The 27,213-nt window shown below is 45.1% G+C and overlaps 2 protein-coding genes across 2 annotated transcripts; both read right to left on the bottom strand.

The window, feature by feature from the left end:
• Window positions 1–946: 946 nt before the first annotated feature.
• Window positions 947–13,804, bottom strand: LOC311309603 (uncharacterized protein; the record flags this gene model as incomplete). The annotated part of the gene is made up of 15 exons (XM_084438934.1): window positions 947–957; window positions 1,068–1,296; window positions 1,861–1,911; window positions 3,663–3,767; window positions 3,971–4,142; window positions 4,278–4,425; window positions 5,073–5,112; window positions 5,268–5,476; window positions 5,956–6,075; window positions 6,273–6,375; window positions 6,493–6,656; window positions 6,802–6,876; window positions 11,451–11,556; window positions 11,598–11,795; window positions 13,718–13,804. The coding sequence occupies 15 exons, from the start codon at window positions 13,802–13,804 to the stop codon at window positions 947–949; spliced, it is 1,818 nt and encodes a 605-aa protein (XP_084295060.1).
• A 1,013-nt stretch (window positions 13,805–14,817) lies between these two features.
• LOC311309073 (pre-mRNA-splicing regulator WTAP-like) lies at window positions 14,818–18,882 on the bottom strand. The gene is made up of 8 exons (XM_084438228.1): window positions 18,741–18,882; window positions 18,435–18,481; window positions 18,231–18,286; window positions 17,957–18,027; window positions 17,418–17,545; window positions 16,887–17,065; window positions 15,843–15,997; window positions 14,818–15,687 (listed from the first exon to the last, which is right to left on the bottom strand). Exons 2-8 carry the CDS (start codon window positions 18,459–18,461, stop codon window positions 15,143–15,145), a joined length of 1,161 nt encoding a protein of 386 aa, XP_084294354.1. The 5' UTR covers window positions 18,462–18,481; window positions 18,741–18,882; the 3' UTR covers window positions 14,818–15,142.
• Window positions 18,883–27,213: the final 8,331 nt, after the last annotated feature.

Below are 27,213 nucleotides of genomic sequence, written 5' to 3'. Positions count from 1 at the left end.
TATTGTATCTACAGACAGCAGTGGAGAGGAATGATACAAGCAATAGTTGATCAAACAGACTTGCTGGTGCAGGGATAGTCTGTCTCTAAACCATTGCGAGACTGATGCAGGGGATGTACGGATTTTTACACTTAGAAGTTTTAATAAATAGACTTAAACTAAACTCTTTGATACTTTGCTTGGTTCTTTAAAATGATTGCACAACTCTTTGATACTTTGCTTGGTTCTTTAAAATGATTGCACAACCTCCAAGTACTTTGCCTTTGCAAGTGGTCAGCCACAAATTAATATGCTATTGTGAACAATGACAACAGCATGGAAACTGATTGGAACAAAGTTACATAGCAGCTTTACAAAAACATGATTGTAAATCTTAACTATAAGGAAGGATACAAAGTGGAGCCTCTATGCACATCAAACCAAACTGTTGAAACAAGTTACAACAGCACGTAACTGCAAGGAAAGTGCTTAAATAGCAGCATTGTCAAGAAATATCAGGAATAAGCTCAAGCATACGGTACCCCTAGCCATGATTGTGCAACCGTCATTAAAGAGTAATTCAAAGTTGACAAAGAAAATACCTATTTCCACAATACTGTACTGTATTTGACAATATACTGTAGTAAATCCACCCTACTATAGTTAATTCATCACTGTCTAAATCAGTGCAGTACATCTCTAGGAGACACATTGCCATTGTGCTAACTGTGAACAAAGCAAATCTTGTCTAATATTGTAAATTGCACACACATTTGCCAGTGTTTGGAATGAGTGCATGTCCATACAGTGATATGCTCCAATATGCAGAATTCCTCAAAGGAATATGATTGTGTTTTCACATGCTCTCTAAAAGTGCAGGGCAGGAAAGGAGCTGAAGATATTCCAACGCAGAGTCAGAGAATCACAGCTTTGAAAATGTTTGGTTTTTCACCCATCTGGCTGACGATCAGATGACTTCTGAGAGTGTCAAGAAAGCAAGAGAAACCATCTCTGGTTAGATTGTGTAGGAATGCTCTATAACGAAGGCAAGCGAATAGAACTTGGTGGTAAACTGTGTCGTCTCTCACCTGCTCTTTGGTGGGCCTGGATCTCCTCCATGCCGCTGAGAGTTCTCAGAGACCTGCGTTCTTTGAAGGCCACGACTGGCACCATGTCCTCTACAGCGGGCAAGCCCAGCTGGCACGGCTTGGTCCCCAGAGGCAGCTTCATCACCTCCTCTATGGTGCCGTTCTGCCCATGCTCTGTGTTGTCCTTTGGCTGGGCTTCCTTCACCAAGTTCTCTATTGGTGGAGGTTTCTGTGTTGGGTGAAAAAAATACTAAATTTAACCAAAGATAAGCCCTGTTCTCCTTCAGTCGAAAAATATGAGATGGTTAAGCTTGGACCCGGGCCCGGTTCTAGGCATGAGCACAGGGGGCAATGCCCCATCAAATGCTCTGATTACCTCCCATCAAAACGACCCTGCTTCATCAAGTACACAGAGAACCTGTCGTCCCCCACCCATGATGCATGTCATCATCATGTACAGTTGTTGAATGAAATTTCCCCATTCATTCTCTATGGAGGCCGGCTCAATATCCTTGTCTTGGGTTCTGGGTGGAACAATATTCAAACTGGTGGTTGTACACTACTATGAGCCCTTTCAGGGCCCGTAGGCCTATGTGTTTAGTTTCTACTTTGAACCTGCAGCCCATATCCAGCGAGGTAAAATAAATATATAAATAAATCAACTAAGGCGTAAGCGCTCAATGTAATCCTATCAAACAAACATTTCTCAGTGTCTTCCAAGTCAAAGCAGTCTAGAATCAGGCCAGCTTGGACCGCTGTCATAAGTACTTGAGGGCACTACTCCTCTTCTTACCTTGTCAACAGGGTCGGACTTCCTTGTTCTCCTCATGATCTCCTCCAGTCGCTGGAATAAAAAGAAATAACTCACAAGTCTGTTATATGTTTTATTCCGGAAAAAAATGGGTTGGTGGGGATAACGGCATTCCAAAAAGAATAAAAGTGCAAGACTTTAAGTTCAGTGTACACATTTTATTAGGCTGATGCGTTTTGGCATGATGACACATGCCGAAATGCGTCAGCCCAATAAAAAATGTAAACTGAGCCTCTACATCACACCAGTCTTAAAATCACTACACTGGTTACCTGTCACTTTTAGAATAGACTTCAAAGTTATTTTATTAGTCTATAAATCTCTCCACAGTTGTGCACCAGCTGCACCTGAATACATTTCAGACATGCTTGTCAGGTACATGCCCAACAGACCACTCAGGTCCTCAGGTACTGAACTCCTAACAGTTCCAAAATCCAGGACCAAGAGACATGGAGAGGCAGCTTTCAGTTTCTATGCCCCCAACCTCTGGAACACCTTGCCAGAGTACTTAAGAAGGGCTGAAACAATGGACATTTTTAAGCGAGATCTTAAGACTTACCTTTTCAGTCCAGCCTACAATCACTAGACAGGACACAGAAAGGCAGCCTCCAGCCTGCTTGTGAATCCTTTGTATACATTGGTGTATATATTGTTATGCACTGTGTGTATATATAGATGTGTATACAGATACTGGTTGCCCTACGACTGGCACAGTCTGTTTTAATATCTGTGTTGCTTTTATGGCTCTGTGTGCTACTAAACCTTTTCTGCCTCCCCTCTCCCTAATGCCTCTCCCTCCTATTTTCTAACCAGGTCCAGTGGATGCCCCACTGTCACCTGCAGACCACCCTGAGTCTGATAGAAACCCCTGTGTCTGCTCGCTCACTTAAATATCATATCAGAGTCTACAGGGATAGCCAACACATAATGGCCTACCATGTAGGCAACATCTCTGTAACTATTTGTATACTCTACTGATAGGAGAGCTATGAAGTATTTAGCCCATGTTTATTGTTCTGTAAATGTTCGTAGCCAATAGACATTTTCCAGGATCGCCTCGTTGAGTGAGGTCACACACATTTTTACAGCTCACCTTTCTGGTCCCCAGGTGAAACTGTTTTTTTTCTTTCCTCTGGAATATGTAGGGGTGGGACCTATGCACCCCCCCCCCCCCATCATTGCTCTCTGTAAAGTGCATTGTGTTGCCTCTGTGTATGAAATGCGCTATACAAATAAAGTTTGATTTGATTTGATTTGAATAAAAAATGTAAACTGAGCCTAAAGTCTTGCACTTTTATTCTTTTTGGAGTCCTGCTATCCCCACCGACCTGCTGTTTTTTTTCTACATGGTGTTTGACTCTCTCTCCTATGATGCTCTGAAATGTAATTTAATGTAATGTATTACATTTATAAATGTTCTTAGCCGGTAGACAAACATACTCCTGGAGCTTGCTCGATCGCGTTGTTGAGAAGGGTCAGGGAAGAATTTTTACAGCTCACTTATCTGGCCCCCGGGTGATTACTGTTTTTTTGCTTCCCTCTGGAATATGTAGAGAGTGGGTCGTATGCCCACCTCCCTTGTTCTCTGTAAAGCGTATTGTGTTGCCTCTGGGTATGAAATGCGCTATACAAATAAAGCTATGATTGATTGATTGATTGACTATAGCGGAAAACCCATAGGAGGGCAACTAGAGGACGCGCACCTGCTCTACTTCTGTCTATCATGCTTCAATTTGGATTACTATCACATTCTTAGTAACACTATTATTCACGTCTCAAATCACCTTTTTCCTCGCTTGGCGTTCGGCTTCCTCTCTCTGGAAGACCTTCTCTCTCTCCAGCCTCAGCTGCTCTGCTTTCTCCTGCTGATGGGCCAGCTCCTCCTCTCTCTGGAAAAGCAGGTGAGGGTGAGGGATGACGCAGCATTACTTCTCACACTGGCACACACAACCTAGGGCCATTTCCCAGGCCCAGACATAGACTGAATCTGGTCCAGGACTAAAATGGCATCTCGGTTGAGAATCTCCATCGATCCAATCTCGTAATAAGCACTATATCCGCTTGTAATTTGTGCAGAAATCAAATCCCTCACCTCTCTCTGGAGGAGTGCAGCCTCCTCCATGGTTTTGATGGCTATCTCTGCCCGGGCCTTTTTCTGGTCCTCTTCCTCCCTCCTCTTCCTCTCCTCTATCAGACGCTGAGCCTCTGCCTCTTGCCATGCTCGCTCCTCTGCCCTCCTGCCTTCCAGCTCCTGTCTGCCTCGCCTGCCACCACACACAAGAGATATACACCTGAAAAGACCTGGTAGACACTGCACCAACAATGACCAACAATCCAAACATTCTCTAGTTGCCTGTAGGGTTTAGAATGTTTTTGGGGATAAACTCTCTGGAAAGCACCTCTCTGCCTCCTCTCTCCGCAGGCACTCTTCCTCTTCTCTCTCTCTCTGCTGGCGCGCTCCTCTCCTCTTCTCAGCCAGGAGGCGAGAGGCCTCCTCTGGGTCCATGGTGCCAGCCAAGGGCCTGCTTGTGACTCCAGGAGGCGGAGCTGTGGAAGTGGTATGGTATGAGGAAGGGCTCTGTTGATAGATGACACTGACTGAAGTCGTAACGCTGCCCACACGTGATATATGTGTGATACAAAACCTAAGACTGCTTCGCTGCAATTGCGCCAAAGATGTGGTTGCTTACTTTCGCCCCCTCAGTTCTAATCGTGGTTGTTCTCTGAGGTTCTGGTGAGTTAGGATATGGGTTCACTAATGCGCTCTCGTCCACGTGTTCTTGGAAGTATACCTGAGTTCCCAGGAGAGAGGAACGAAGGGTTGTCTGGAACATCCTCCTCTGGGACTACAGAGAGCTCCATCTGCCTTGGTGTGAAGTGTCTGGTGACAGATTTATTCTGAGACCTTGGAAGGGGAGAATAGCCAGTGGAGAAATGCCCTGCACTGATCAGTGAGCAAACAACATCCATTTAAACATCCGGTTAACACTCAGAGTTTCAGTTACAGTTACATACTTTAAATATTCGACTACAATATGTACATGGTTAAATGAGTGCCGTAGTCTCTGAGAGCTACTTTCACACAGCTCAAGTCCCCTACCGTTTGGGTGACGGCGCGGTTGGTCTATTTGGAGGGTTTGTGGATGACCCCCCTCTCAAGTTAGCATCGGCTGTCTGGGGAGCACTGCCGTTACATAACTTCTTCTCGTTTTCCTGCGTCTGTTCTGCTTTCGTCTTCATCACAAATGAACATATAGACAATATCATGTGTAGAGCTAAACATTTCTTCAATAAAAGTTATTACTAAATAATTTGCCACAAGTTAATACATACAATATACAGGTGCATATAAAAGCATACAGTGATGTGAGACAGGGAGCAGGAGTTACTTGTGCCAGGTTGATGGTTCTGTGGATGGTTCTGCTTGGGGAGCTGGTGGTCCTGTGGTCAGCTGGGCCAGAGTGATGCTGGGTCCTGCTGTACATGGGGGAGCTGGTGGTCCTGTGGTCAGCTGGGCCAGAGTGGCGCGATGCTTTATGGGGGGTGGCGGTGGCTTTCACGGAATGGCATGAAACTGAACGCCGACAAACATGAACAACTGAGCCGGTGATGTGTCATAGTCATTGAGGAGAGAAATGGAGAAGAGGATGCGAGTGGAAACGACAGCGAAAGCATGTATGCAGCAAGCAATGGTAGACAAGAGCAGAGAGGGGACAGAATCAGTTAACTGTTGAGACATGCAGGGATACTCATCTAACATCTTTGATTGGAATAGTTTTGTTAATTTTATTTAACCTTTATTTAGACAGGGATTCTCATTGAGACACAGTCTGATTCTCAAGAGAGACATGATTAAGACAGATAGTGTATGTATGGTCTAGTAGTCAGACCATATAATACTCTATGTTATAAATATCCATCCATTCTCTATAAATAACCATTAATTCTCTATAAATATCCATTATTTAAGTGTTTGGTCGTGGTATTCGTATACTATATACAGTATCTACTGTATGTAATATCTACAATATAATCTATAGATCTATAGATTATATTCTGCAGTCCAATGAGGAGTACCTTCTTCTTGTGACTGACAACCACCACTCTTGCTCCTAGCTAAATAGGAGCATGTGGGGGTCAGGAGACGATTGACCAAGTTCTTCTCCCACGGACTCAGGGGTAAGCGGCATGGACCTACTGTATAGGAACGAGCCAAATGCAGCCAAGTCCCAACAGACAGGGCACAAACGTAGAGAAAAGACAGCAATACTAAGCAAGCAAGGAGAATTACTGCTGAGTGATGTTAGAAAGAGTAACAGGTAAGCTCGTGTGATAGACATTTGGTGAGACAAAGGAAGATAACGAATTATCTGATTGAAAAACTACCCCTTTACCATTTTTCTTGGTGAGCTTCCTTCCTCGAGAACCCTGGCTGAGCCTCTGTTCGGCCCGCTGGCTTTTCTCCAGGGTCCTGCGCACTGCACTTTCATGGCGCTCCTTCATTCAAGGAACAAGGAACATTTCCTATTCAACCAATTCAGTGGCGAACAGTTGTTGGCGCCTAAACATGTTTATCTGATCCCTGTCAAAGCCAAGGCTCACTCGACTGCTCACCTTTTCCTCCTTCAGCCTCTGCATCCGCTTCTCTTCAACAGCGTTGCGTCTCCTTTCCTCTCTCAGCCTCTGCTCCAGCAGCCTCCTCTTCCTCTCCTCCAGTTGCTTCTCATAGTAGCGTCTGGCCCGTTCCTCACGCGCTTGCCACCCCAGCTCTTTAGACTCTGGGGACAGATCAAGGAACTTGACCACCAAAACACCTCCAGGGATCACCTCCAGGGAGGCGATATGAGTGACAGACGTGAGTGGATATGAGCAGGGAAGGGGTAGACATGGATGTGTTAAACTAGGGTAGACTGAGTGACTTACGGAGCTGCCTCTCACGTTCCTCCCTCCTCTCTCTAGCCAACCTCAATCTCTCATCAACGTTCAGTGTATGTGGCACTGGATAATGAGAAACAAAAAAACTTCAAATCAAGGCAGTCGCAATATTCATTTACAGCAGATCTGGCCATACTGTATATCATGCAGCTTGTTCAGGATGTAGACTGAGAGACCGACAGACAGACAGACAGACAGACAGACAGACAGACAGAGTCTGTATAAATAGATATGTCTAGGAATACACATACATACTGTATATACTTAAATCCAGGCTGTAAAGATATGTCTAGTAACATGTATATATATATTAGGGCAGTGGCTAGTTGCAAAACTAGAATGGAGAAGTAAGACGCCTCCTTCCCTCCACTAGTCTGGGGGTCCACCTTGGGCAAGTGGTAGTACCCCCTAGCCCCCCTACCTGGGGTTACAGGTAACATCCCCATGATGATAAAACAACCAAAAGGAAGAGAGACCCGGCCCGGAGGAAGCCCGGGGCCCTCGTCTGGAGCCAGGCCCAGACGGAGGGCCCGCCTGCGAGCGCCTGGTGGCCGGGCTTACCACGGAGCCCGGCCGGGCCCAGCCCGAATAAGCAACGTGGAAGCACCATCTCCTCCTCCATCGTCCCATGGACCCACCACCCGCGGGAGGAATTGTCGGGGTCGGGTGCGCTGCCAACTAGGTGGTGGTGAAGGCGGGGGGCACCGACGGACCGGACCCGGGCGGCAAAGGCTGGCTCTGGGGACATGGAACGTGACCTCGCTGGGGGGGAAGGAGCCCGAGCTTGTGAGGGAGGTGGAGCGATACCAATTACACCTGGTGGGGCTAACCTCCACGCACAGCACCGGCGCCGGAACCAAACTCCTGGATAGGGGTTGGACCCTGTTCTTCTCCGGAGTTGCTCACGGTATGAGGCGTAAGGCAGGTGTGGCTATACTAGCTAGCCCCCAGCTGAGCGCCTCTGTACTGGAGTTCACCCCAGTGGACGAGAGGGTCGCCTCCCTGCGCCTTAGGACTGTGGGGGGGGGGACTCTGACTGTGGTTTGTGCTTATGCACCGAACAGCAGTTCAGAGTACTCGGCCTTCCTGCAGACCCTGAGTGGAGTCCTTTTGGGGGCTCCTGCAGGGGACTCCACTGTCCTACTGGGGGACTTCAATGCACACGTAGGCAATGATGGAGAAACTTGGAGGGGCGTGATTGGGAGGCATGGCCACCACGATCTGAACCCGAGTGGTGTTTTGTTGTTGGACTTCTGTGCTAGTCACGGTTTGTCCATAACAAACACCATGTTCGAACACAAGGATGCCCACAAGTACACCTGGCATCAGAACTCCTTAGGCCGAAGGTCGATGATCGATTTCGTTATCGTATCATCTGATCTGAGGCCATGCGTTTTGGACACTCGGGTAAAGAGAGGGGCAGAGCTGTCCACTGATCACCATCTGGTGGTGAGCTGGTTTCGATGGCGGGGGAAGCTTCTGGACAGACCTGGAAAACCCAAGCGTTTAGTGAGGGTGAACTGGGAACGTCTGAAGGAAGAGCCTGTCCGGAGAGATTTCAATTGCCACCTCCGGCGGAGCTTCTCAGGCATCCCTGTGGAGGTTGGGGACATCGAGCATGAGTGGTCGGTGTTCAAAGCCTCCATTGCTGAAGCTGCGGCTGGGAGATGTGGCCTGAGGGCCATAGGTACCTCAAGGGGCGGTAACCCTCGGACACCGTGGTGGACAGCGGTGGTCAGGGAAGCCGTCCGACTGAAGAAGGAGGCCTTCCGGGATATGTTAGCCCGGGAGACCCCAGAAACAGTTGCAGGGTATCGACTGGCCCGGAGGGCTGCGGCTTCTGCCGTGACCAAGGCAAAGCAGCGGGTGTGGGAGGAGTTCGGAGAAACCATGGAGAAGGACTTTCGTTCGGCACCAAAGTGTTTCTGGAAGACCATCAGAGACCTCAGGAAGGGAAAGCGGGGGACCATCCAAGCTGTATACTGCAAGGACGGGACACTGCTGACCTCAACTGAGGAGGTTGTTGAGCGTTGGAAGGAGCACTTTGAGGAACTCCTGAACCCGACTAATCCACCCTCTACGATCGAGGCAGAGCCGGAAGATGATGGGGGGTCGTCAATTTCCTTGGAGGAGGTTACTGAGGTAGTCAAACAACTCCACAGTGGCAGAGCCCCAGGGACTGATGAGATCCGTCCAGAAATGCTGAAGGCGCTGGGTGTAGAGGGGCTGTCTTGGTTGACACGCCTCTGTAACATTGCGTGGAAGTCTGGGTCAGTGCCAAAGGAGTGGCAGACTGGGGTGGTGGTCCCAATATTCAAAAAAGGGGACCAGAGGGTGTGTGCGAATTATAGAGGCATCACATTACTCAGCCTCCCAGGGAAAGTTTACTCCAAGGTGCTGGAAAGGAGGGTCCGGCCGATAGTCGAACCTCAGATCGAAGAGGAACAATGCGGATTTCGTCCTGGTCGTGGAACTACCGACCAGCTCTTCACTCTCGCAAGGATCTTGGAAGGGGCTTGGGAGTTTGCCCAACCTGTCTACATGTGTTTTGTGGACTTGGAGAAGGCCTACGACCGGGTCCCTCGAGAGGTCTTGTGGAGGATTATGCGGGAGTATGGGGTGAGGGGGTCCCTACTTAGGGCCATCCAATCCCTGTACACCCAGAGCGAGAGCTGTGTCCGGGTCCTCGGCAGTAAGTCGTCTTCCTTTCCGGTGGGGGTTGACCTCCGCCAGGGCTGCGCTTTGTCACCAATCCTGTTTGTGATTTTCATGGACAGGATATCGAGGCGTAGCCGTGGGGAGGTGGGTTTGCAGTTCGGTGAGCTGGGGATCACGTCGCTGCTTTTTGCAGATGATGTGGTCCTGATGGCATCAGCTGCCTGCGACCTCCAGCACTCTCTGGATAGGTTCGCAACTGAGTGTGAAGTGGCTGGGATGAGAATAAGCACTTCTAAATCTGAGGCCATGGTTCTCAGCAGGAAACCGGTGGCCTGTCTGCTCCAAGTAGGAAATGAGTCCTTACCCCAAGTGAAGGAGTTCAAGTATCTGGGGGTCTTGTTCACGAGTGAGGGAACCATGGAGAGGGAGTTTGGCCAGAGAATCGGAGCAGCTGGTGCGGTTCTGCAGTCGCTTTACCGCACTGTTGTGACGAAAAGAGAGCTGAGCCAAAAGGCAAAGCTCTCGATCTACCGGTCTATCTTCATCCCCACCCTCACCTATGGTCATGAAGGATGGGTCATGACCGAAAGAACGAGATCACGGATACAAGCGGCCGAAATGAGTTTTCTCCGGAGGGTGGCTGGGGTCTCCCTTAGAGATCGAGTGAGAAGTTCAGTCATCCGGGAGAGACTCGGAGTAGAGTCGCTGCTCCTTTGCGTCGAAAGGAGCCAGTTGAGGTGGTTCGGGCATCTAGTGAGGATGCCTCCTGGGCGCCTCCCTAGGGAGGTGTTCCAGGCGTGTCCGGCTGGGAGGAGGCTGCGGGGTAGACCCAGGACTAGGTGGCGGGACTACATCTCCGCACTGGCCTGTGAGCGGCTAAAGATTCCCCAGGCAGAGCTGGTTGATGCTGCTAGGGAAAGGGATGTCTGGGGCCCCCTGCTGGAGCTGCTGCCTCCGCGACCCGACCCCGGATAAGCGGATGAAGATGGATGGATGGATGGATGGATATATATATATATATATATATATATACTGTACATATATACATGCACACCTCCACCACACTCGGAACGCTCAGGCACTGTTATACAGTCTGATAGCCGCTGGCACAAAGGAATGCCTCTGAACTGCTCCGTATTGCACCTGGGTGGGATGAGCCTGTGGCTGAAAGTGCTCTCCATCTGCCACAGCTCATCATAGAGGGGATGGGAGGGGTTCTCTAGGACAGACTTCAGTTTGTCCCTCATGTCCAGTTATTGCCCCACAACAGAGCTGGCCCTCCTCACTAGCTTGCTCAGCTGGTTTGTCTCCCCAGACTTGATGCTGCCTCCCCAGCAGGCAATGGCAAAGAACAGTGTACTGGCTACAACAGACTGGTAGAACATCCGCAGCAGCCTGCTACACACATCAAAGGACCTGAGCTTCCTCAGGAAGAACAGTCTACTCTGTCCTTTCCTATAGAGGGCCTCAGTGTTGTCAGTCCAGTCCAGTTTGTTGTTCAGGTGCACTCCCAGGAACTTGTATGAGTCCACCATCTCAACTTCCTCCCCCGGGATGTTGGTGGGTGTTGGAGGCCTCTTGTTCCTTCTGAAGTCCACCACCAGTTCCTTGGTCTTGCTGATGCCGAGTTGGAGCTAGTTCTCCTCAGACCATTCAACAAATCTCCTGACCACGTCCCTGTACTCCTCCTCATCGTCTGCTCTGATGCAGCCCACAATAGAGGAGTCGTCCGAGAACTTCTGGAGGTGCCACACTCCTGAGTTGTGGCTGAAGTCGGAGGTATAGAGGGTGAACAGGAAAGGTGACAGGATTGTTCCTTGGGGGATGTGGCTTATCGCCACATCGGACAGGCAACCCTACAGACGGACATACTGTGGCCTGCCAGTGAAGTAGTCTGTGATCCAGGCTATGTCGTGGTCTACCCTCATTGCTGGGAGCTTCTTAGCGAAGCCGGAGGAGAAGGATGGTGTTGAACGCACTGGAAAAGTCAAAGAACATGACTCTTACTGAACTTCCTGGCCCCTCCAGGTGTGAGTAGGCTCTGTGGAGTAGGTAGATGATGGCATCGTCCACGCTGATTCGGACCTGATACACAACATTCCGGGGGTTTCCAGGAATTTGCTCACCATGGGCCTCAGGCGCTGCAGAACCAGTCTCTCAAATACCTTCATGACATGAGACGTCAGTGCCACTGGCCTGTAGCCATTGAGGACGCTGGGACGTGCTTTTTTGGGCACCGGAATGATGCAGGAGGTCTTCCCTAGCTGTGGCACCTTCTTCAGCCTCAGGTAGAGATTGAATAGGTGTTTGAACACTCCAGCCAGCTGTTTCGCACAATCCTTAAGCACCCTGGGGCTAATTCTGTCAGGGCCAGAGGCCTTTTTGATTCGTAGCCTTTGGAGTTTGCGCCTTACCTGACTGTCTGAGATAATGGTCTGGTGGGGGTGTGGGGGGTTGCAGGGGTGGGGGCATTGACATTAGTTGCTCTATAAAAAGTTATGTGTTCTGAAATGAGTTCAGGGTAGCATCAATGAGAAACATTTCCAAGAATTGAACTGGTGGTGCAAAATGGCAGACAAACACAACTCATGACAGCTAAAGGACAAGTAGAACCCCAGGCAGAGATAGGGAGAGAGAGAGAGAGAGAGAGAGAGAGAGAGAGAGAGATAGAGAAAGAAAGAAAGAAAGAAAGAAAGAAAGAAAGAAAGAAAGAAAGAAAGAAAGAAAGAAAGAAAGAAAGAAAGAGTTAATTCAGACCTGCAGCATTTCCAGGACTGTTTGTGTTACTGATCTGGGATGATTTGGTGAAGGAAGTGGCACAGACTGCTCTGCTGTTCTCTGAATTCATCTGAATGCCATTGCTTGCCTCTGGAATGACAGGGGGAAAAGGTCTCTTCTGGTCTTTTCTAACAGTAATGAAAATAAATTGAATACTACCTTTATCATGGTTTTAAGCTTACCTGGTCCAAAAAGCTTTGTGAAATACTGTACAAAGCTAATGCAGGAGACATAGCAAGAGCAGCTCACAGAAATGAACCATAAAAGCATAACTAGCAGCAGATGACAGTAATAAAAATCATATTGGAAACAAATCTACCGTTTCTCCTGCTGTGCAAAGACCCTGAGACTGCTTCTACATATAGGCCCTAATGCTATCTACTGATAAGCATGATAGCCTCAGGCATATTAGGGTCAGCTACATTTGAAAGAGCCATTCTTAGGTAGTAGTTGTGCCTGTAAGGGATGGAGAGACGGCCAGCAACTGACCTGTTTCTGACACTGAACTTTTATCGGTTCCTGGAGCCAGGACCAAGAGACATGGGGAGGCTGCCTTCAGTTTTTATGCGCCCAGGCTTTGGAATACCCTGCCAGAAAACCTAAGAATGGCTGAAACTGTGGGAACTTTTAAGCAAGATCTTAAGACATACCTTTTTAATCTCGCTTTTATCATGTAGTTTTACTCAATTACATTTTTAAATTTTAATTTTTACATTCTTTTTACTGTTCCTTATTTTCTATTTCTCTTTTACCATATATGTTCCGTCCTGTTTTATTTTCTTATTTTATTTTTCTTATATACATCTACTAATACATTATGTTTTTATTTATTCTGTAAAGAACTGTGTGCTACATTTGCTTATATGAACAAGTGCTATATAAATAAAATTGAATTTGACTTTGACTGTCTTCATGGGTATGACTAAAACAAACACACAAAGACAAGGAAAGACACATGCACATTTATGAGACATAACGCTTATCAGAGTAAATCAAATGAGAATGAAATCAGAGTAAATCAAATGCTGATCAATGCGTGCCCCCTATGAAATGATTGATGAATGAATAAATGAATCAATGTCAATTTCTTTCATGTTCCTTGACATTCTGTGTTATGTAATACTGTCCATCAGTGTTTCCTGCAAAACAGGGCTGATGTTGACTAGGCTCCTTATGTTTACCATTGTAGAAATAGACTCCTATTGTCTGTTTACAAGTACGAAATGGTAACAGAGGATGTGGGAGAGTTCTAGGGGTGTATAAATCAATACAAACATATCCTTCACAAGACTCCCAACCATGCTCCAATTACCCTGGGATCAGGCTGTGCAGAATAACTCTTTGGCCTCGGTTCGTGGTCTATATTTTTGACAGACCTAGAGGGGAATAGATAATAAGTCTATAAATGCAGTCAACCCCCATAAGCAAAACAAAGCTACTGACCTCCCTGTCTCCTGGTTGTGTTCACCTTCCTCTGCTTGTCTTTAATGGCAGGAAGCCTCTGTGACGCTGCTGCCCAGCCGGGGGTCTGCCGTTGTATCTTCTGCCCAGCCATGATAGGCAGTAAGCCTGGCATTCCAATGCCCAGGCACAGGACACCAGATCTCCTCCTCCTACTGTAAGACCTGGTCCCCTGGGTGCACAGAGCAGCTGACCGCCTCTCACTTGCTCATCTGGGCACAACAAACTAATAGGCTGGAAGAGAGAGAAAAGGGAAAAGAAAACCCTGTGGGTTAAAACAGACCAAGCAGCTGCCTTGATGGTACAGTTCTGGTTAAATCCTGCTGGGGTAGAGAGACTATCATCCACGTATGCGGCAGAACACTGAGTAAAATCAGAGTGTAGATTATCCTATCCGTTTTTATTCAAGCCTCAAGCCAGAGACATGCATCCCCATAGTAGAAGCTCCATCCCCCTTGTTGCTCAGTGGCATCTGAAATGGTGACTTCCCTTTTTATAAACGTCTCACAGACCCTTTAGAGTGCTGCTCCTCTTTCGCTGTGCACGTAATACAGTACTGTCACTTTAAGTGTCACGCCATCACACTCCATGCTGGATGCAGGCGCCCTAAGATGCTCAGGGCAGAAGAAAACAGGGGAGGCAAAACAATCTGGGCTTACGGTTGCTAAGACAACAGTGGAATAGTACGCAAGGAAAATGGAACACTTTGATATTAACATGCCCTGATGCACTCACTGTCCTCAATATACAGTACAGCCTATATATGATGCAGCCAGGCAGGGATGGGTATTTTTATCCACAATCCCACAATGCTCCTCTGAGTGAGTCAGTGACCACTAGATGGAGGTCTTTTGCTAGGCCTAGCAAGTTGAATCCACGTCAACACTCATGAGTGGAATTGACACTTTGAAATCATCTGGGCATTGTGTAGTTTTCTATGCAAATAATCTGATCTAATGATATGAGATTGGTCGAAAACATACACAAAAAATAATCTGATCTGTACATCATTGATTTATACAGTGTAAAATTTTAACAAAAAACTTTATTGGAATTTATTCTAGGACAAAACATACAAATTCATAATATCACATTTTGTAAACCTTACTTTTTTCTTCACAATAAAGGAAAAATCATAATCAAGTTCAAAACAAAATGTAAGCAGCACTTGACAACTTGTTACACTTAAAAGGAGGACAGTATCATTGCTTGATTGTAATCACATGACAATGTAATGTGAACAAATATGGACAATGTACTAACAATGTTTCATGGAAAAAGATCTCTAAGAATGCATTTCTGAAACACAGAATACTATCTTATTCAGTAACACTCTTTCTACATGGTCAGAAATGCCCACTCTAACTTAGTAGGTAGACCATTGGGCATGATTTCTAATCATGTTAGAGAGACAAGTCAACTGTCCTAGACCCTAAGCTGTAGCGTTCAGGCCATTTCGGGCTTGGTGTGAGCCCACAGTTCTGCTGCCTTTCCCAGTCAGTGTCTTGTCATCCTGAGGGTCTTGGTTAGAGTCTGTGCCAATCGAGTGTTGTGTGAAGGAAATCTCACTACCAGTGGGGGAGTCTACTGTCTCATAGCCCTCGCTAAGCGGGTTCATATCCCCAGATGAGTGGTTAGAGTTTGACAGTTTTGTATCTGCGCCAGTGGAGGGGGATGGTAGGGACTCCTGCTCTGTGTTGTTGTCTGTCTCTGTGAAAGGGTCAGGGCCTGGGCCTGTTGCTGTCCTATGAATGGGGCCAGTGTTGCCTGAGCCATTGGTCGCCCCTGCCTGCCAATCCTGGGTAGGGGCCGACTGGGTGGGGCTCCGAGGGGCAGCGCTGGGAACGGGGACCTGGGCCTGTTGGGACTGCGACAGTTGCTGCTGGCGTGCCTCCTTCAGCTGCTGCTGCAGGACCAGGATGGTGCTCTGCATGCCCTCCACCTCCTCGTCCAGCTGGATGATGAAGTCGTTCAACTCTACGGAGGCCAGAGACCATCAGACATCAGCATATGACAGCAGTACATTATGATATCAAACATATGGTACTTTGTCATAACTCAAGTTTAGGGCCAGAAGTATAACTGAGATGGAGTTTTGATGCAGTGATGGAGTTTCGATGCAGCCTACGCACCGTCCTGGCTGCTCTTGAGCTCCTCGCTGTACTTCTTCTGCAGGGCCAGCTCGGCCTCCAGCTGAGCGATGCGACCCTGGGACAGCTGCCGGCCCAGCTCCTGGTTCTCCTGGATCAACATGCGACATTTGGCCATCAGCTTCTTTCCCGTCTGGCTGCAAAGGACAAAGGTTGAGACATCAAAATAACATAATAGACATGATAAACACCAATCCCACTGGCCAGCAGTGAAACCTTCGAGACACTAATCCACCCATAACGCCTTTGGTTATTGGTTTTATAGCAAAGCTTAGGTTTTACAGCAAATTCTTCTTATCCCTGACATTGGCAACAAGAATTATTTCAGTTTACTAAGCAATTTCTTTTCCAATGTAGTATTTTCTCTAACACTTTCATACAAAAGACACATAAGAGACAAATGGAAAAACATCCAACTGTGGGGTCCAAAAAAAACAGAAAAACATCAAGCAATTAATAAACAAAACAATCGTACCTGGACATGGCTCATAAAACTGAAAATGGTGTTCAAGTTGACTCCTGTGTCAGCTCGACTTCAAGCATGCCCAGGGTCACAACACAGACCAACAGTCTTTAGTATCTAACAGTCTCTGGACTGGGCCAGGCGGGAGCTCCTCCTCCATTTCAACTTTACATTCAATAGCTATACACTATGTGAAATAAGGGACTATCAAGGTATTGTCCTCAATAAATGCTTAATGGACAAGTCTGTAGATAGATGGCACCTTAAAACCTTGTTTTTTAGCAATGTTCCTTAAATGGGAAAGGGTTTCGGAAGTTGAAAGCGACCATCTCTTCTGAGCAGTCCTGCTTCCTTCATTCATGCCTCTCAGAGCTGAGACCAGTTCACCTGACAGTCTATGTATGACGCATAACAAGTTCAGGATTGGGGTACTTGACCGGGTATGGATATCTGCCTGGTCTCTTTTACAGTCACAGTCACTGCCTCTCCCACCATTTTGCATTCTTGCAGAGGAGAGTTGTCTGGCAAAGTCTTTGCTGGGGGATTATTTTGATTTGGTTTACCTATCAGGCGTAAATTTCCAGGCACTGAGCTCATTTTGGGCCTGCTCCAGTTTGTCTTTAGTCTCATCTAGTTCGCACTTGATCTTGAGGAAAAACAGGTTCACTGCAGGGTCCAGCATCGATGATCTCAGGTGAGCCACGCTTGGTTGCTGGGCTTGCTTGAGGTACTGGATCTGGGTCTGCGTAGAAAAGCATAGTACACATCAATTACACATATCAATAAACACCATGTATGATATTCAGCCGAAGGTGCTGTAGAGACTGAGCTCTGGTGATGGTGAATTACAGCTTCGAGTTCAATCAGCCTTCACAAGGCATAGGCCTACATTACATTAGTCACTTTTATCCAAAGCGACATAGAATAAGTGCATTCAACAAGTAGGTAGTCAAGTGCACTACTACTCACCAGAACTGGTGCATCTCTTTCTAAACAAGCATCTAAGAGCCTAGTCTAGTGTTAAAGTAAAAGTGCAAGAGCATCTAAGTACAAATACAATAAGTGCAAGGAGGAGGATGGGATAAAGTACTCACAGTGCATTCCTGCATCTCCTGCTCTTTGGTGGCAAGCCTCATGACCAGGATGTTCTCCCTCCGGGCAGCCTCCTGCTGCTGCTGCTTCAATTTCTCCTCCGACTCCCTCAGGCACGTCACATCATTTGCTGTAGAATCCAGAGTAACACATCTCAAACACAAGAATATATCCTGTCATGTACACAGCAATATCATGCAAGAGAGAACCCGAGGAGGGAGGAAGTGATTTCAAGGTTTGGTGAATGAGAAGCCAACTAAACAGCCAACATCTTTAGTTGTGCTCACAGACAGGGGCGCTGCTAGAAATGATGGGTCCTATGAAAGAATATAATATTGGGCCCCTCAAGCCTAGACCTTATCATAAAAAAATAATAACAGTGGTTTATGGGGGTCCCTGTCAGTGCAGGGCCCTTGCACCCCCTTATGGCTTCCCTGCTCACAGACATTATGTTTGAGCGTATATTATTGTGTTGTGCATGAGTTTGGGTACCCATGCACTAGCTTGATTACAGTTTCAGGAAAAGGCTCATGACACTTACAGTTAAGCTCTGCTTTAAACTCTGCGTATTTTGACTCTAGTGCCTGCACATAAGCTTCCTCTTGCTTCCACCTGAAAGAGTAGAAAGATTAAAAAATATATATATATTAAGTATAAAGCAGCATGACATTATGCTCTCAATGGTGCCATGAGCCTAAACTAATGCATTTTGTATGGCTGATAGCTACGGTTTTGTAGTTAACAGTAGCTGGTTCAGTGTAGGCGGCCCCTGCTAAGACATGACATTCATAGCGAGCATAGCTACCTATCGTTACCTTTCACAAAGTTCCTCTCTGGTTAGTGTCTTCAAATCAGATTCGCAGAGTCGAACCTGGGAGGAAACAAGAATCGATACGATTGATTAACAAATACTGTTACTTGTTTATTTTGTTTTGTATTTTTCTAGATGCTGAAGTAAAAATCGATACAAATGCAAGGATGCTAACAGTTATATAGACAGACAGCTAACGTTAGCTCACCTTCTTAGGCAAAGGTTCCTCAGTCATTCTGGCCTCTGGGTGGTTATCTGGAGAAATGATCACACCGGATTAACGTTAGCTAGCCACTTATGTTAGAACGTGATTTAACAAACATAGCACAACCCAATTCCCCAAATAGCATGCAAGTTGGAACATTTACACTGTCTGCTAGCTAGCACTTCGCCAATGTCGGCTAGCTAGGTAGTGCTAGCATTTACAGCGAGTAAGACTGCAGCAAAGGCGTCAGCTAGCTAGACTAGCTCGATCTGTTTCAACTAGCAAACTACAATGCTGTTAACAACTCACCGCACAGGATTTTGAAAACAGTTCAGCTTTTTCAGCCAGATGGGTTGGTTGATTCGTTAATAATAGCTAGATAAATAGCTATATTATGAGGGATAGCGACATGACTTTGGCATTAACACTGCGTGTGTTCAGAGGGGACACAGGAAACTTGTAACTAGCCAGCTAGCTCGCTTGCAGGCACTAGCAGTAAGCGCGCGCGCGCGAGACGTGCACAGCGGCGCGTGCCCGATTCGAGAGAGACGGCTTGTACTGGAGTAGAAACAAACCAGGCCAGGCCCAGCCTGGCCTATGTGCGTGGCTGGCTTGTTTCTGTTCAGGACTGGTAGGATGGAAGCTAGTCATGCCACTGAAATAGCTGTGAATTGAAATGACATGATGATGTGGACTATAAAGACTTCGGAGCTGACCTGTAGGACAGGCCAGGAGTACAAGCCGGCCACTGTGGTAAGAATCTGAGGATAATCACCTTGAACGTATGTGGCATAAGAAGTAAACTTGAAACCCCGGACTTCATTGATATGTGTAAGAATTATGATGTTTTATGTTTCTGTGAAACCAAATTAGACAGCATAGATCTACCAGCTGTATCCGCTTTCAAGTGTTTTTCAAAAACCGGCTTAACCTCACAAACTGGCGGTCAGGAGGAGTATTGATTGCTGTAAGTTCTCCTATTGGGACCAAATGTGTGCAGAGAACAGTCAATAACTGTTTGGCTGCTTATATACCACCACACACTAGCAGGTACTCCAACATAGGTATGTTTGATGATCTACCCAAGTTATTCTTGATCTTTCTATTGACACCAACTATCTCATGATCTGCGGGGACATGAATGTCCACACCAATGAAAGAGAAGACTGGACTTTGGACCCGTATGTATCTGACTAAAAAGATGAGGATGAGTATACTGCAAACACATCACACATCCCCAAAATGTTGGAGTTATCTCAAATCCCACTGCTGAGAAAGTCAATGGATACATCTAGAGACTTTGGCCATTATGGCACTGCGCTCTTAGACTTGTGTAAAAACCTGGATATTTGCATAGCTAATGGTAGATGTGGGGAAAACTACCTCAACCGATAACACTGTGATTGACTACATGATAAGCTCTACCCTTATAATAAGTAGAGCAAAACATTTCTATGTGCATGATTTTGACTGTCTGTTCTCAGATAAACACTGTATTGTTGAAATAGTTCTAAAAGGGAATGATGATGACCACAAGAGGGAGCCAGTAACCCATAGAACCCCTCAGGAACCTGTTCAAAAGGAAGAGATGGGTATTGGTAAATGGCTGAAGGAGAAAAAGGGTGATTATGTTGAAAATATTGAGTTAATTAATATAGAACATTTTTACTCAACTGGGATGATCTGTCTGTAGACAGATGGAATTTGTAAAATTCAGGACGAGCCCCCATTGTGTATATTTTTTGTATTTTGCTATTCTGTATATTTAAATAACATTTTATTCAAAGAGTGCAGATTAGACAGATTGACATACAGATGTTGCAGAGAACCCTTCGGTTTTATGATTTTCCTTACAACAATATCACCCCCCCAAAAAAAACAAAAAAAACAACATAGAAAACCGAAATAAAAATACATAATTAAAGTGATATTTAAGGGATATTCTTTAGAGTTACAGTATAAACATACCGCCTAAATGATATATAAACAACATGAAATAATATGTGCACTTTAAGACATTGCGAAAAACCAGGCACATTATCAGTAAATCGAAAAAGAAATAAAATAAGGACCATCAGAAAAACATATTGTACCACTCTCCCATAAAAGCCTCACTCCATACGATTTCAGTTGAGGGGTCAGGACCGTAGGTTATCTACATATTCTATTAATGGTTGCCAATGTGTGAGAAATTTATCAGAGCATCCTCAAATCGCAAATGTATTTTTCTCTAAATTTAGAAACGACAGAAAGAAATTTAGAAAGTCCTATGCTTTCACTGCTACTTTACTTGTGCAGTGGAGATCGGTGGGTTGATTTTGGTGTCCTTCTTCCAGTCCCTAGTGTGAGTTGGGGTTAGAATAAGGCTTGGGGTTAGAATAAGGCCCAGTCCCAATACCCCCCCCCCCCCCCCCCCACCCCTACATTTTGCGCGTTCACACGTAGGGTAGTGTGTCCCATTCCTTTTAGTTTCGAGGGCTAGGGGGCATATCGAGGGCTAGTGGACGCTCAAACAGCCCTCCAAAACGAGGGTTTTCAGATACTGACTTGAAATCGAGGGGTAGATGAAAACTCACAATGCTTTGCGAACCAAGGCAGTGATATGAAACATAGCTGCCGGTGCCATGAAAAAACATGGGGAAAAAGCCCAATCATCAATCTTCGTAAATAATCATTCAAAAATTGTAAAATCAGTGGAAAAGCTTAGTTTAATGTAGATACAAAGGAACGTGTAATTGGCTCGTTATGACTTTGCTATTTACGATGTCAACGGCATTTCATTGCATTTTGGTGTTCCAATAAATTACTTGTAGGCTACGGTGCAATGTTGAATCTAATCTAATCAATAGAAATTTGTGTAAACAAAGTTTTTTGAGTGACAGTTAATTCCATGTCCAGTGTATGAAGTCCGAAAAATAATCCAGTAGGCTAGCATTTTTCTGCTCTTCCCTGCTCATCTAATATCAGTGTATTTCTATGGGCAGGACGACTAACGTTAACAGCCGATGTGTAAACATGCTTCCTGGCTGTACAAGTGATTAATCTGTCTTGTTTTGTCCTGGAATTTGGTCAGATGTGTCACTATAATAATAGTAATCATACTGTAACATCCCAGGGACTCCACAAATCAGGCAACTAAATAAAATTCAGATTGAAGACGTAGCGAGTGGTGTCCAATTTCTTAGGTAAAGATTTCAACCCCTATTCCTTGTGGCTCCGTTCTGAAGGGGCACTACCCAGTCGAGGGCACTCCAAAACTAGGGGCTAGGCCTCAGGGGGAGAATTGGGATTGGGCCTAAGGGTTGGGGTTGGGACAGGATCGGACCTATAAGGCGAAGGGTAAAGGTTGGAGTGAAAGGATGAACATGTGGAGGTTTGGGGTATAGTCCCATAAAATCATCCCCACCGGGGCCTTGAACCCCGATGTCCCATGTGGAAGTCCATTGTGTTCACTGCTACTCTACTTGTGCAGTGGAGATCAGTGGGTTGATTTTGGTGTCCTTCTTTATTTTTGTGTGCTGGGACTACTGCCTCTTGTGGTGCCAACAGAAATGCAGGTCAACATTCAACAGGAGGAGGGAGGGAGGGAGTGATAACCCGACAAGCGCTATACTAGGTGCGCTGGCTTACAGCCATGCACAAAAATCACTTTTTTGCACCACATAGGAGGCCCGATGTAAGATCTTTACGAGCAGGGCCGCTACCTTGATTCACCTTGCAACTTTAATAGGCTACTCGGTTATAATGTACAGACGTTTAGGGGAAACCCGGTCAAAATTGATTGAGGACCGGGCCGAGTGAATTCATCTCCTTGAAAAGGAGTTCTCTCTCTCTCTCTCTTTCTCTCTCTCTCTCTCTCTCTCTCCTGGTGCTAGGCACTGAGCTTAGCTGTGCTAAGGACAGGCTATTTTCAGCACTCTGGTGCTGCTGTTATATCTGCAGCAGATTAGTTGTGGGTTTTAGTGGTTTTTATTTCCATCCTATGATTTGAGCTTTTTTTGTTGTTATATTTTTACGTGATTTATTATCTTTAACTTCGTTTTATTGTGTTTTATCTTCCATCTTATTTTACTTGCTTTTATGTTCATTTTATGTCTATTTTATGTGAAGCACTCTGTGCATGTAATTTCCCTGTTGTAAAGTACTTTGAGCTGCATTTCTTGTATGAAAGGTGCTATACAAATAAAGTTTTACTTACTTACTTATAATATCCACTAGCTTTGCGATCCTGATCACAATGATAGAGAAACATGATAGAGAAACAGATGATAGAGAAACAGAATGATAGAGAAACAGAATGTGAGATCACGTGATTACGATAGCGGAATTGAGCTTGCGAGATCAGGATGGTCTCACGAGGGTACTATTTAAAACTGTAACAAAGTGCTTTTTATACAAAAGGTGGGGGGCTGCAAGTCAAGCCACCTCGGAGAAAAGGCTTTAATCATTTGAAAACCGTCTTCACTTCGGTGAGTACAAAAATATATTATCTGTAAATACTGACGAGCATGACAGCAGCGAAAAAAGCTAATGGAGAAATCTACTGTATGGTCCCTGAACATGGTCCACTACCATACATTAGATAAGGGAGAGATTGTGACTCACTAACGCCCTGGACCAGAGCACTCATCATGCACACTGAGGTCTAACCCATGAAGCAGTGACCTGTGAAACTGTCCCTTCTGCCCAAATGTCCTGAGTCTAGCCCATGAGGAACTCAAGCATGTACGCATTAGGCAAGTTTAAGCCACGAAGAAGCCAGCTTATCAGCCGTAGTGTAATATTTATGTCTTTATTAAAAGGTTTTGATTCAAGGAATCCATTTTAAAACCATTTTGCCTAGTTTTGTCTTGCCATGGCTAATCTATCCCACATTATTGAGCCACTGTACCTAAAAAAGAACCATCTAATCTATCCTGTGAAATAGGCCTACAGAGACTAATAATAATAATTGTACCGAACCTGTACATTAACCTATGTCAAGGACCAGACAAGCAAGGGAGCTCCTCAAGCAAAGTAGTTTGTATTGGCAATGGTTAAAATGAGCTGTGCCTGGCACCCCCAGTGGTGGGCTCTGGTACACCTTGTGTGACTGACGGACGCACAAACAAAACGAACAGACAGAGACCGTTTAAAATTCCTCCCTCTGATTTCATTTGATGGGGGTTGGGTGCAGTTTATACAGAATTATTGAATATGAAAGGTTGACCATGTAACTTTAAAGTAACCCCATAGGTATGGAAGTTCTTTGGTGTCTTTAATCAAATGGCAATGCATTTTTCAATTGGCAATTCAATGTTCTATTTTGTCATGCAATTTGAAAATGCAAATTGGGATTGCATTTTCATTTACAACTTCTGTGTGCATTATTTCACTCAATATTAAAATTAAAATGCAATCGTGTGATTTGCAATTCCATTTTCATGTACCAGTTATGTATGGTTTTAAAGTTTTAAATGCAATAAGGGGTTGCATTTTCATTCTCATAAAAGGTTTTTGGCCTCTTTATTCAAAGTGGCAATGCAAATGGGATTGCATTTTCATTTTCAACTTTTGCATGCATTCTTTAACTCAATATTAAAATTAAAATGCAATCGTGTGATTTCATGTACCTGCATGTATTGAAGTTTGAAATCGAATAAGGGATTGCATTATTATTATCATGGAAGGTTTTTGGCCCTTCAAATTGCATGACGCAATAGAACATTGAATTTCCATTTGAAAAATGCATTGCCATTTGAATAAAGACACCAAAAAACTTCCATACATATGGTGCGTTCATTTATAACTGGGAGGTGGCAAATTGCGACTTGCTACTAGGAATGATTAAATAAAACACCGCATGAACTCGCACTTCCTCGTCGCAAATTCGGATTTGTTTCTCAGCCCCCAGTTGCTCGAATGCACTAGATATAACTAGGTAACTGTGATATAATGGTATATAGCTCGAATGCACACAGGTCGGAGGTAGGTATTTTGCCACTTGCGACTTGCCACCTCCGACCACAAACGAATGCACCATAACTAGGTAACTGTGATATAATGGTATATAGCTCGAATGCACACAGTTCGGAGGTAGGTATTTTGCCACTTGCGACCTCCGACCACAAACGAGCGCACCATTAGGCTCTAGATGTGAGAATGGTTCTATAATGGAACCATTCTCACATCCAGAGCCCATGGGTTACTTTAGGTGGAGATTAATGACTCTGTCTTGGTCCAGGGTATTAGCATGAATGCCAATAACAATGGAACCTGTCTCTATTCCACTCGCTAAACCACCCAGAAACCCACAGGACTCAGAAATGTGTCAGGATGTCATCTTACACCGCAGTCAGGTGGTGTAGCCTACCCACAGATGCACTGGAACACAAAGGGATCGCAGTAATCAGTCTGCAGCTGACAGGAGGCTTGGACCATGGGCCTACATGGATAAGATTGCATGGTATCAAGTCCTACTGTGGTTCACCCTAGACGGCATCGCCAAAGGTGTCATTTGGAGAGTTCGGTTGCATACTCATACATATTCATCAGTGTTACCTAGATACTTTCCTAACGCAAAGATACAATAGTGGAAGATATTAGGATGTGGAATACTATCAATATGATTGCGAGGCATCTCAGCACAGGGGTATTATACACCTCAACCCCCCAAAATTGAATGTACAGAACTGATATGCGTAATGTTTAATTTATGACACCCATTCTCTCTAGCGTGGTTTGTCCTTATTGCCTACAACATAATCCAAATATATTTTTTCTATTATCAAGGGACAGAGAAGGAAGAGAACTACAGTAGATGCTCAATGGAGGTGCCAGTGCAGTGTGACACGCATGCTGACTCCAGAGTATTCTGGTTTCCTTCTTAAATACACATTAGAGAACAAGGTCAGTTATCCAAAGGTTTATGGTGGTGAGTGCACTGGGGGTGATGACCTCCTTTCGGGCAATGCTGCGGATGCTACAGCTCCTCAAACCAAGGTCCTGTGTTGAATCATGTAATTAAGGGCAGGATCTCTCAGCAGCACAGGCATGTTGGTGTCACCACAGGTATCACACACGACTCCCATCTGATTCTTGTGCCCCACAACCCTCCCCCACCGAACTAAACCGCACGGAGGCCTACGTGACATGTCGGTAGACTGAATCTACTGAAGAGCAAAACCTCTAATCATATTTCTTGGGCTAGGCTCTGATAACTGCATATCAGTGTATGCACATTGACTTCTTATTTATTTATGTATTTATTTACCTGTTTATTTTTACAGGGGCAGCACACATTAATGAGCATTGCTGTAAATGTGCCAGTATTAGCCAGAAGCTAAATTTCAACTGTGCTTGGTGTTAAAATAGCTGCTAAAACAGGGAGACATAAAAGCATGCAAACAATGAATTAATTAATTTAATTAGCTTCATTTGATAAGTACAGTAGTGGTCTAGCCCTGACAGCCCTAAGAGCCCCAACATAACCTCATTATCTACTACCCTTTCAATGTACTGTACAAGATGGACAGAATAACCTTCTCCAAATCATTTGATTTGTCTGTAGATACTCGCTATAAATTAAACCTAAATCCATTTCTTCACATCATGAGGAGGATGACACATGCAACACTGAAGAGTTTGAATAATTGAAAACCTTGTTTCATCGGACACCAGCAACATTAGACTAAGACGTATGACTTACATGCCAGGCTAATGTGTAATTGATGAGAAGATAAGTTGTACTTCAGTTTTCAATAAACAACCTATTGGACACTAAAGCATTCTTTAACTAAGTAATGCAACAAGACCAATTTGTTTGATCAGTGCCTTTCTACACGTTTGAGAGAAAAAGTTATCCACACTACAGTCTGTCCACTATATGTTACAGTACATAAGCTCATTTTGGTTTGGTTTATACATCCTTTTTGGAAACCTGTGATGGAGTATCTTAGACAATTAAATGTAAAATGAGATGAATACATACAATATTAAATTACCATTGAGCACACGGTTTGACACCATTTATAAATGCAAGTTAAGGCCAATGTGTCTGCACTTTGTAGAAGTATCCCATGAATGATTTAAGAACAAGCGCTCTTCCAACTTGTATTCACTGACCTTTTGTTTAGCAATTTATTGATTAGCTCTCCTTTTCTCAATCAGACACACATACTTCATAATCTGTAACCGCGTGACCATATTCTCTTGTCCAACTTTGTCTCAGTTATACAGTTCGTGGTGGACACTTTGCGGTCATGCCAAACCTACTGAGTTCCTGGGTAGGCCTACTGCTCATAGTGGATGGGTTGGTGAATTAGGAATTCTGGGTCATAAGCACATGCTATATAACGTTTGTCAGAGGCTGTGGTCATACAGTAGGTCATTTAGCCAACCTAATGTATAATTCTTCAACAATATATTTAATTTCTGTCTGTAGCAGTGACTTGAATTGGCCTTATTAGCCTGTCTGGCTTGGCAGTCTCAGCGTACGCTGACGTCTCTCAGCAGGATCTAGTTATAGTGACCAGTCTCGGGTTCAACACTCATACACTATTCATTGCCATATCACCTCACTCCTGCCCAACTCCAGTCCAAGACAAACCAAACTCTTTTTGTGTGCAACTTTACATTTGTGGACTTTTTGTCTTCTCTAACCCAAATGTAATAAAGACAGTTTTGAAGACAGACACAAGTTTTAGACTTGGTTTCACTTGCAGGGAACCTTTTGGAGTTGGACTGAAGAAAAGGATAGTCTGCATTTCTTGTATGGTATGTATGGCTTGATTCTATGAATTTG

This window comes from Borostomias antarcticus (genome assembly GCF_949987555.1).
Source record: "Borostomias antarcticus genome assembly, chromosome: 5".
Lineage (NCBI taxonomy): Eukaryota > Metazoa > Chordata > Actinopteri > Stomiiformes > Stomiidae > Borostomias > Borostomias antarcticus.
Note: the sequence above shows the minus strand (reverse complement) of the source record. Positions and strands in the feature narration are given on the sequence as shown.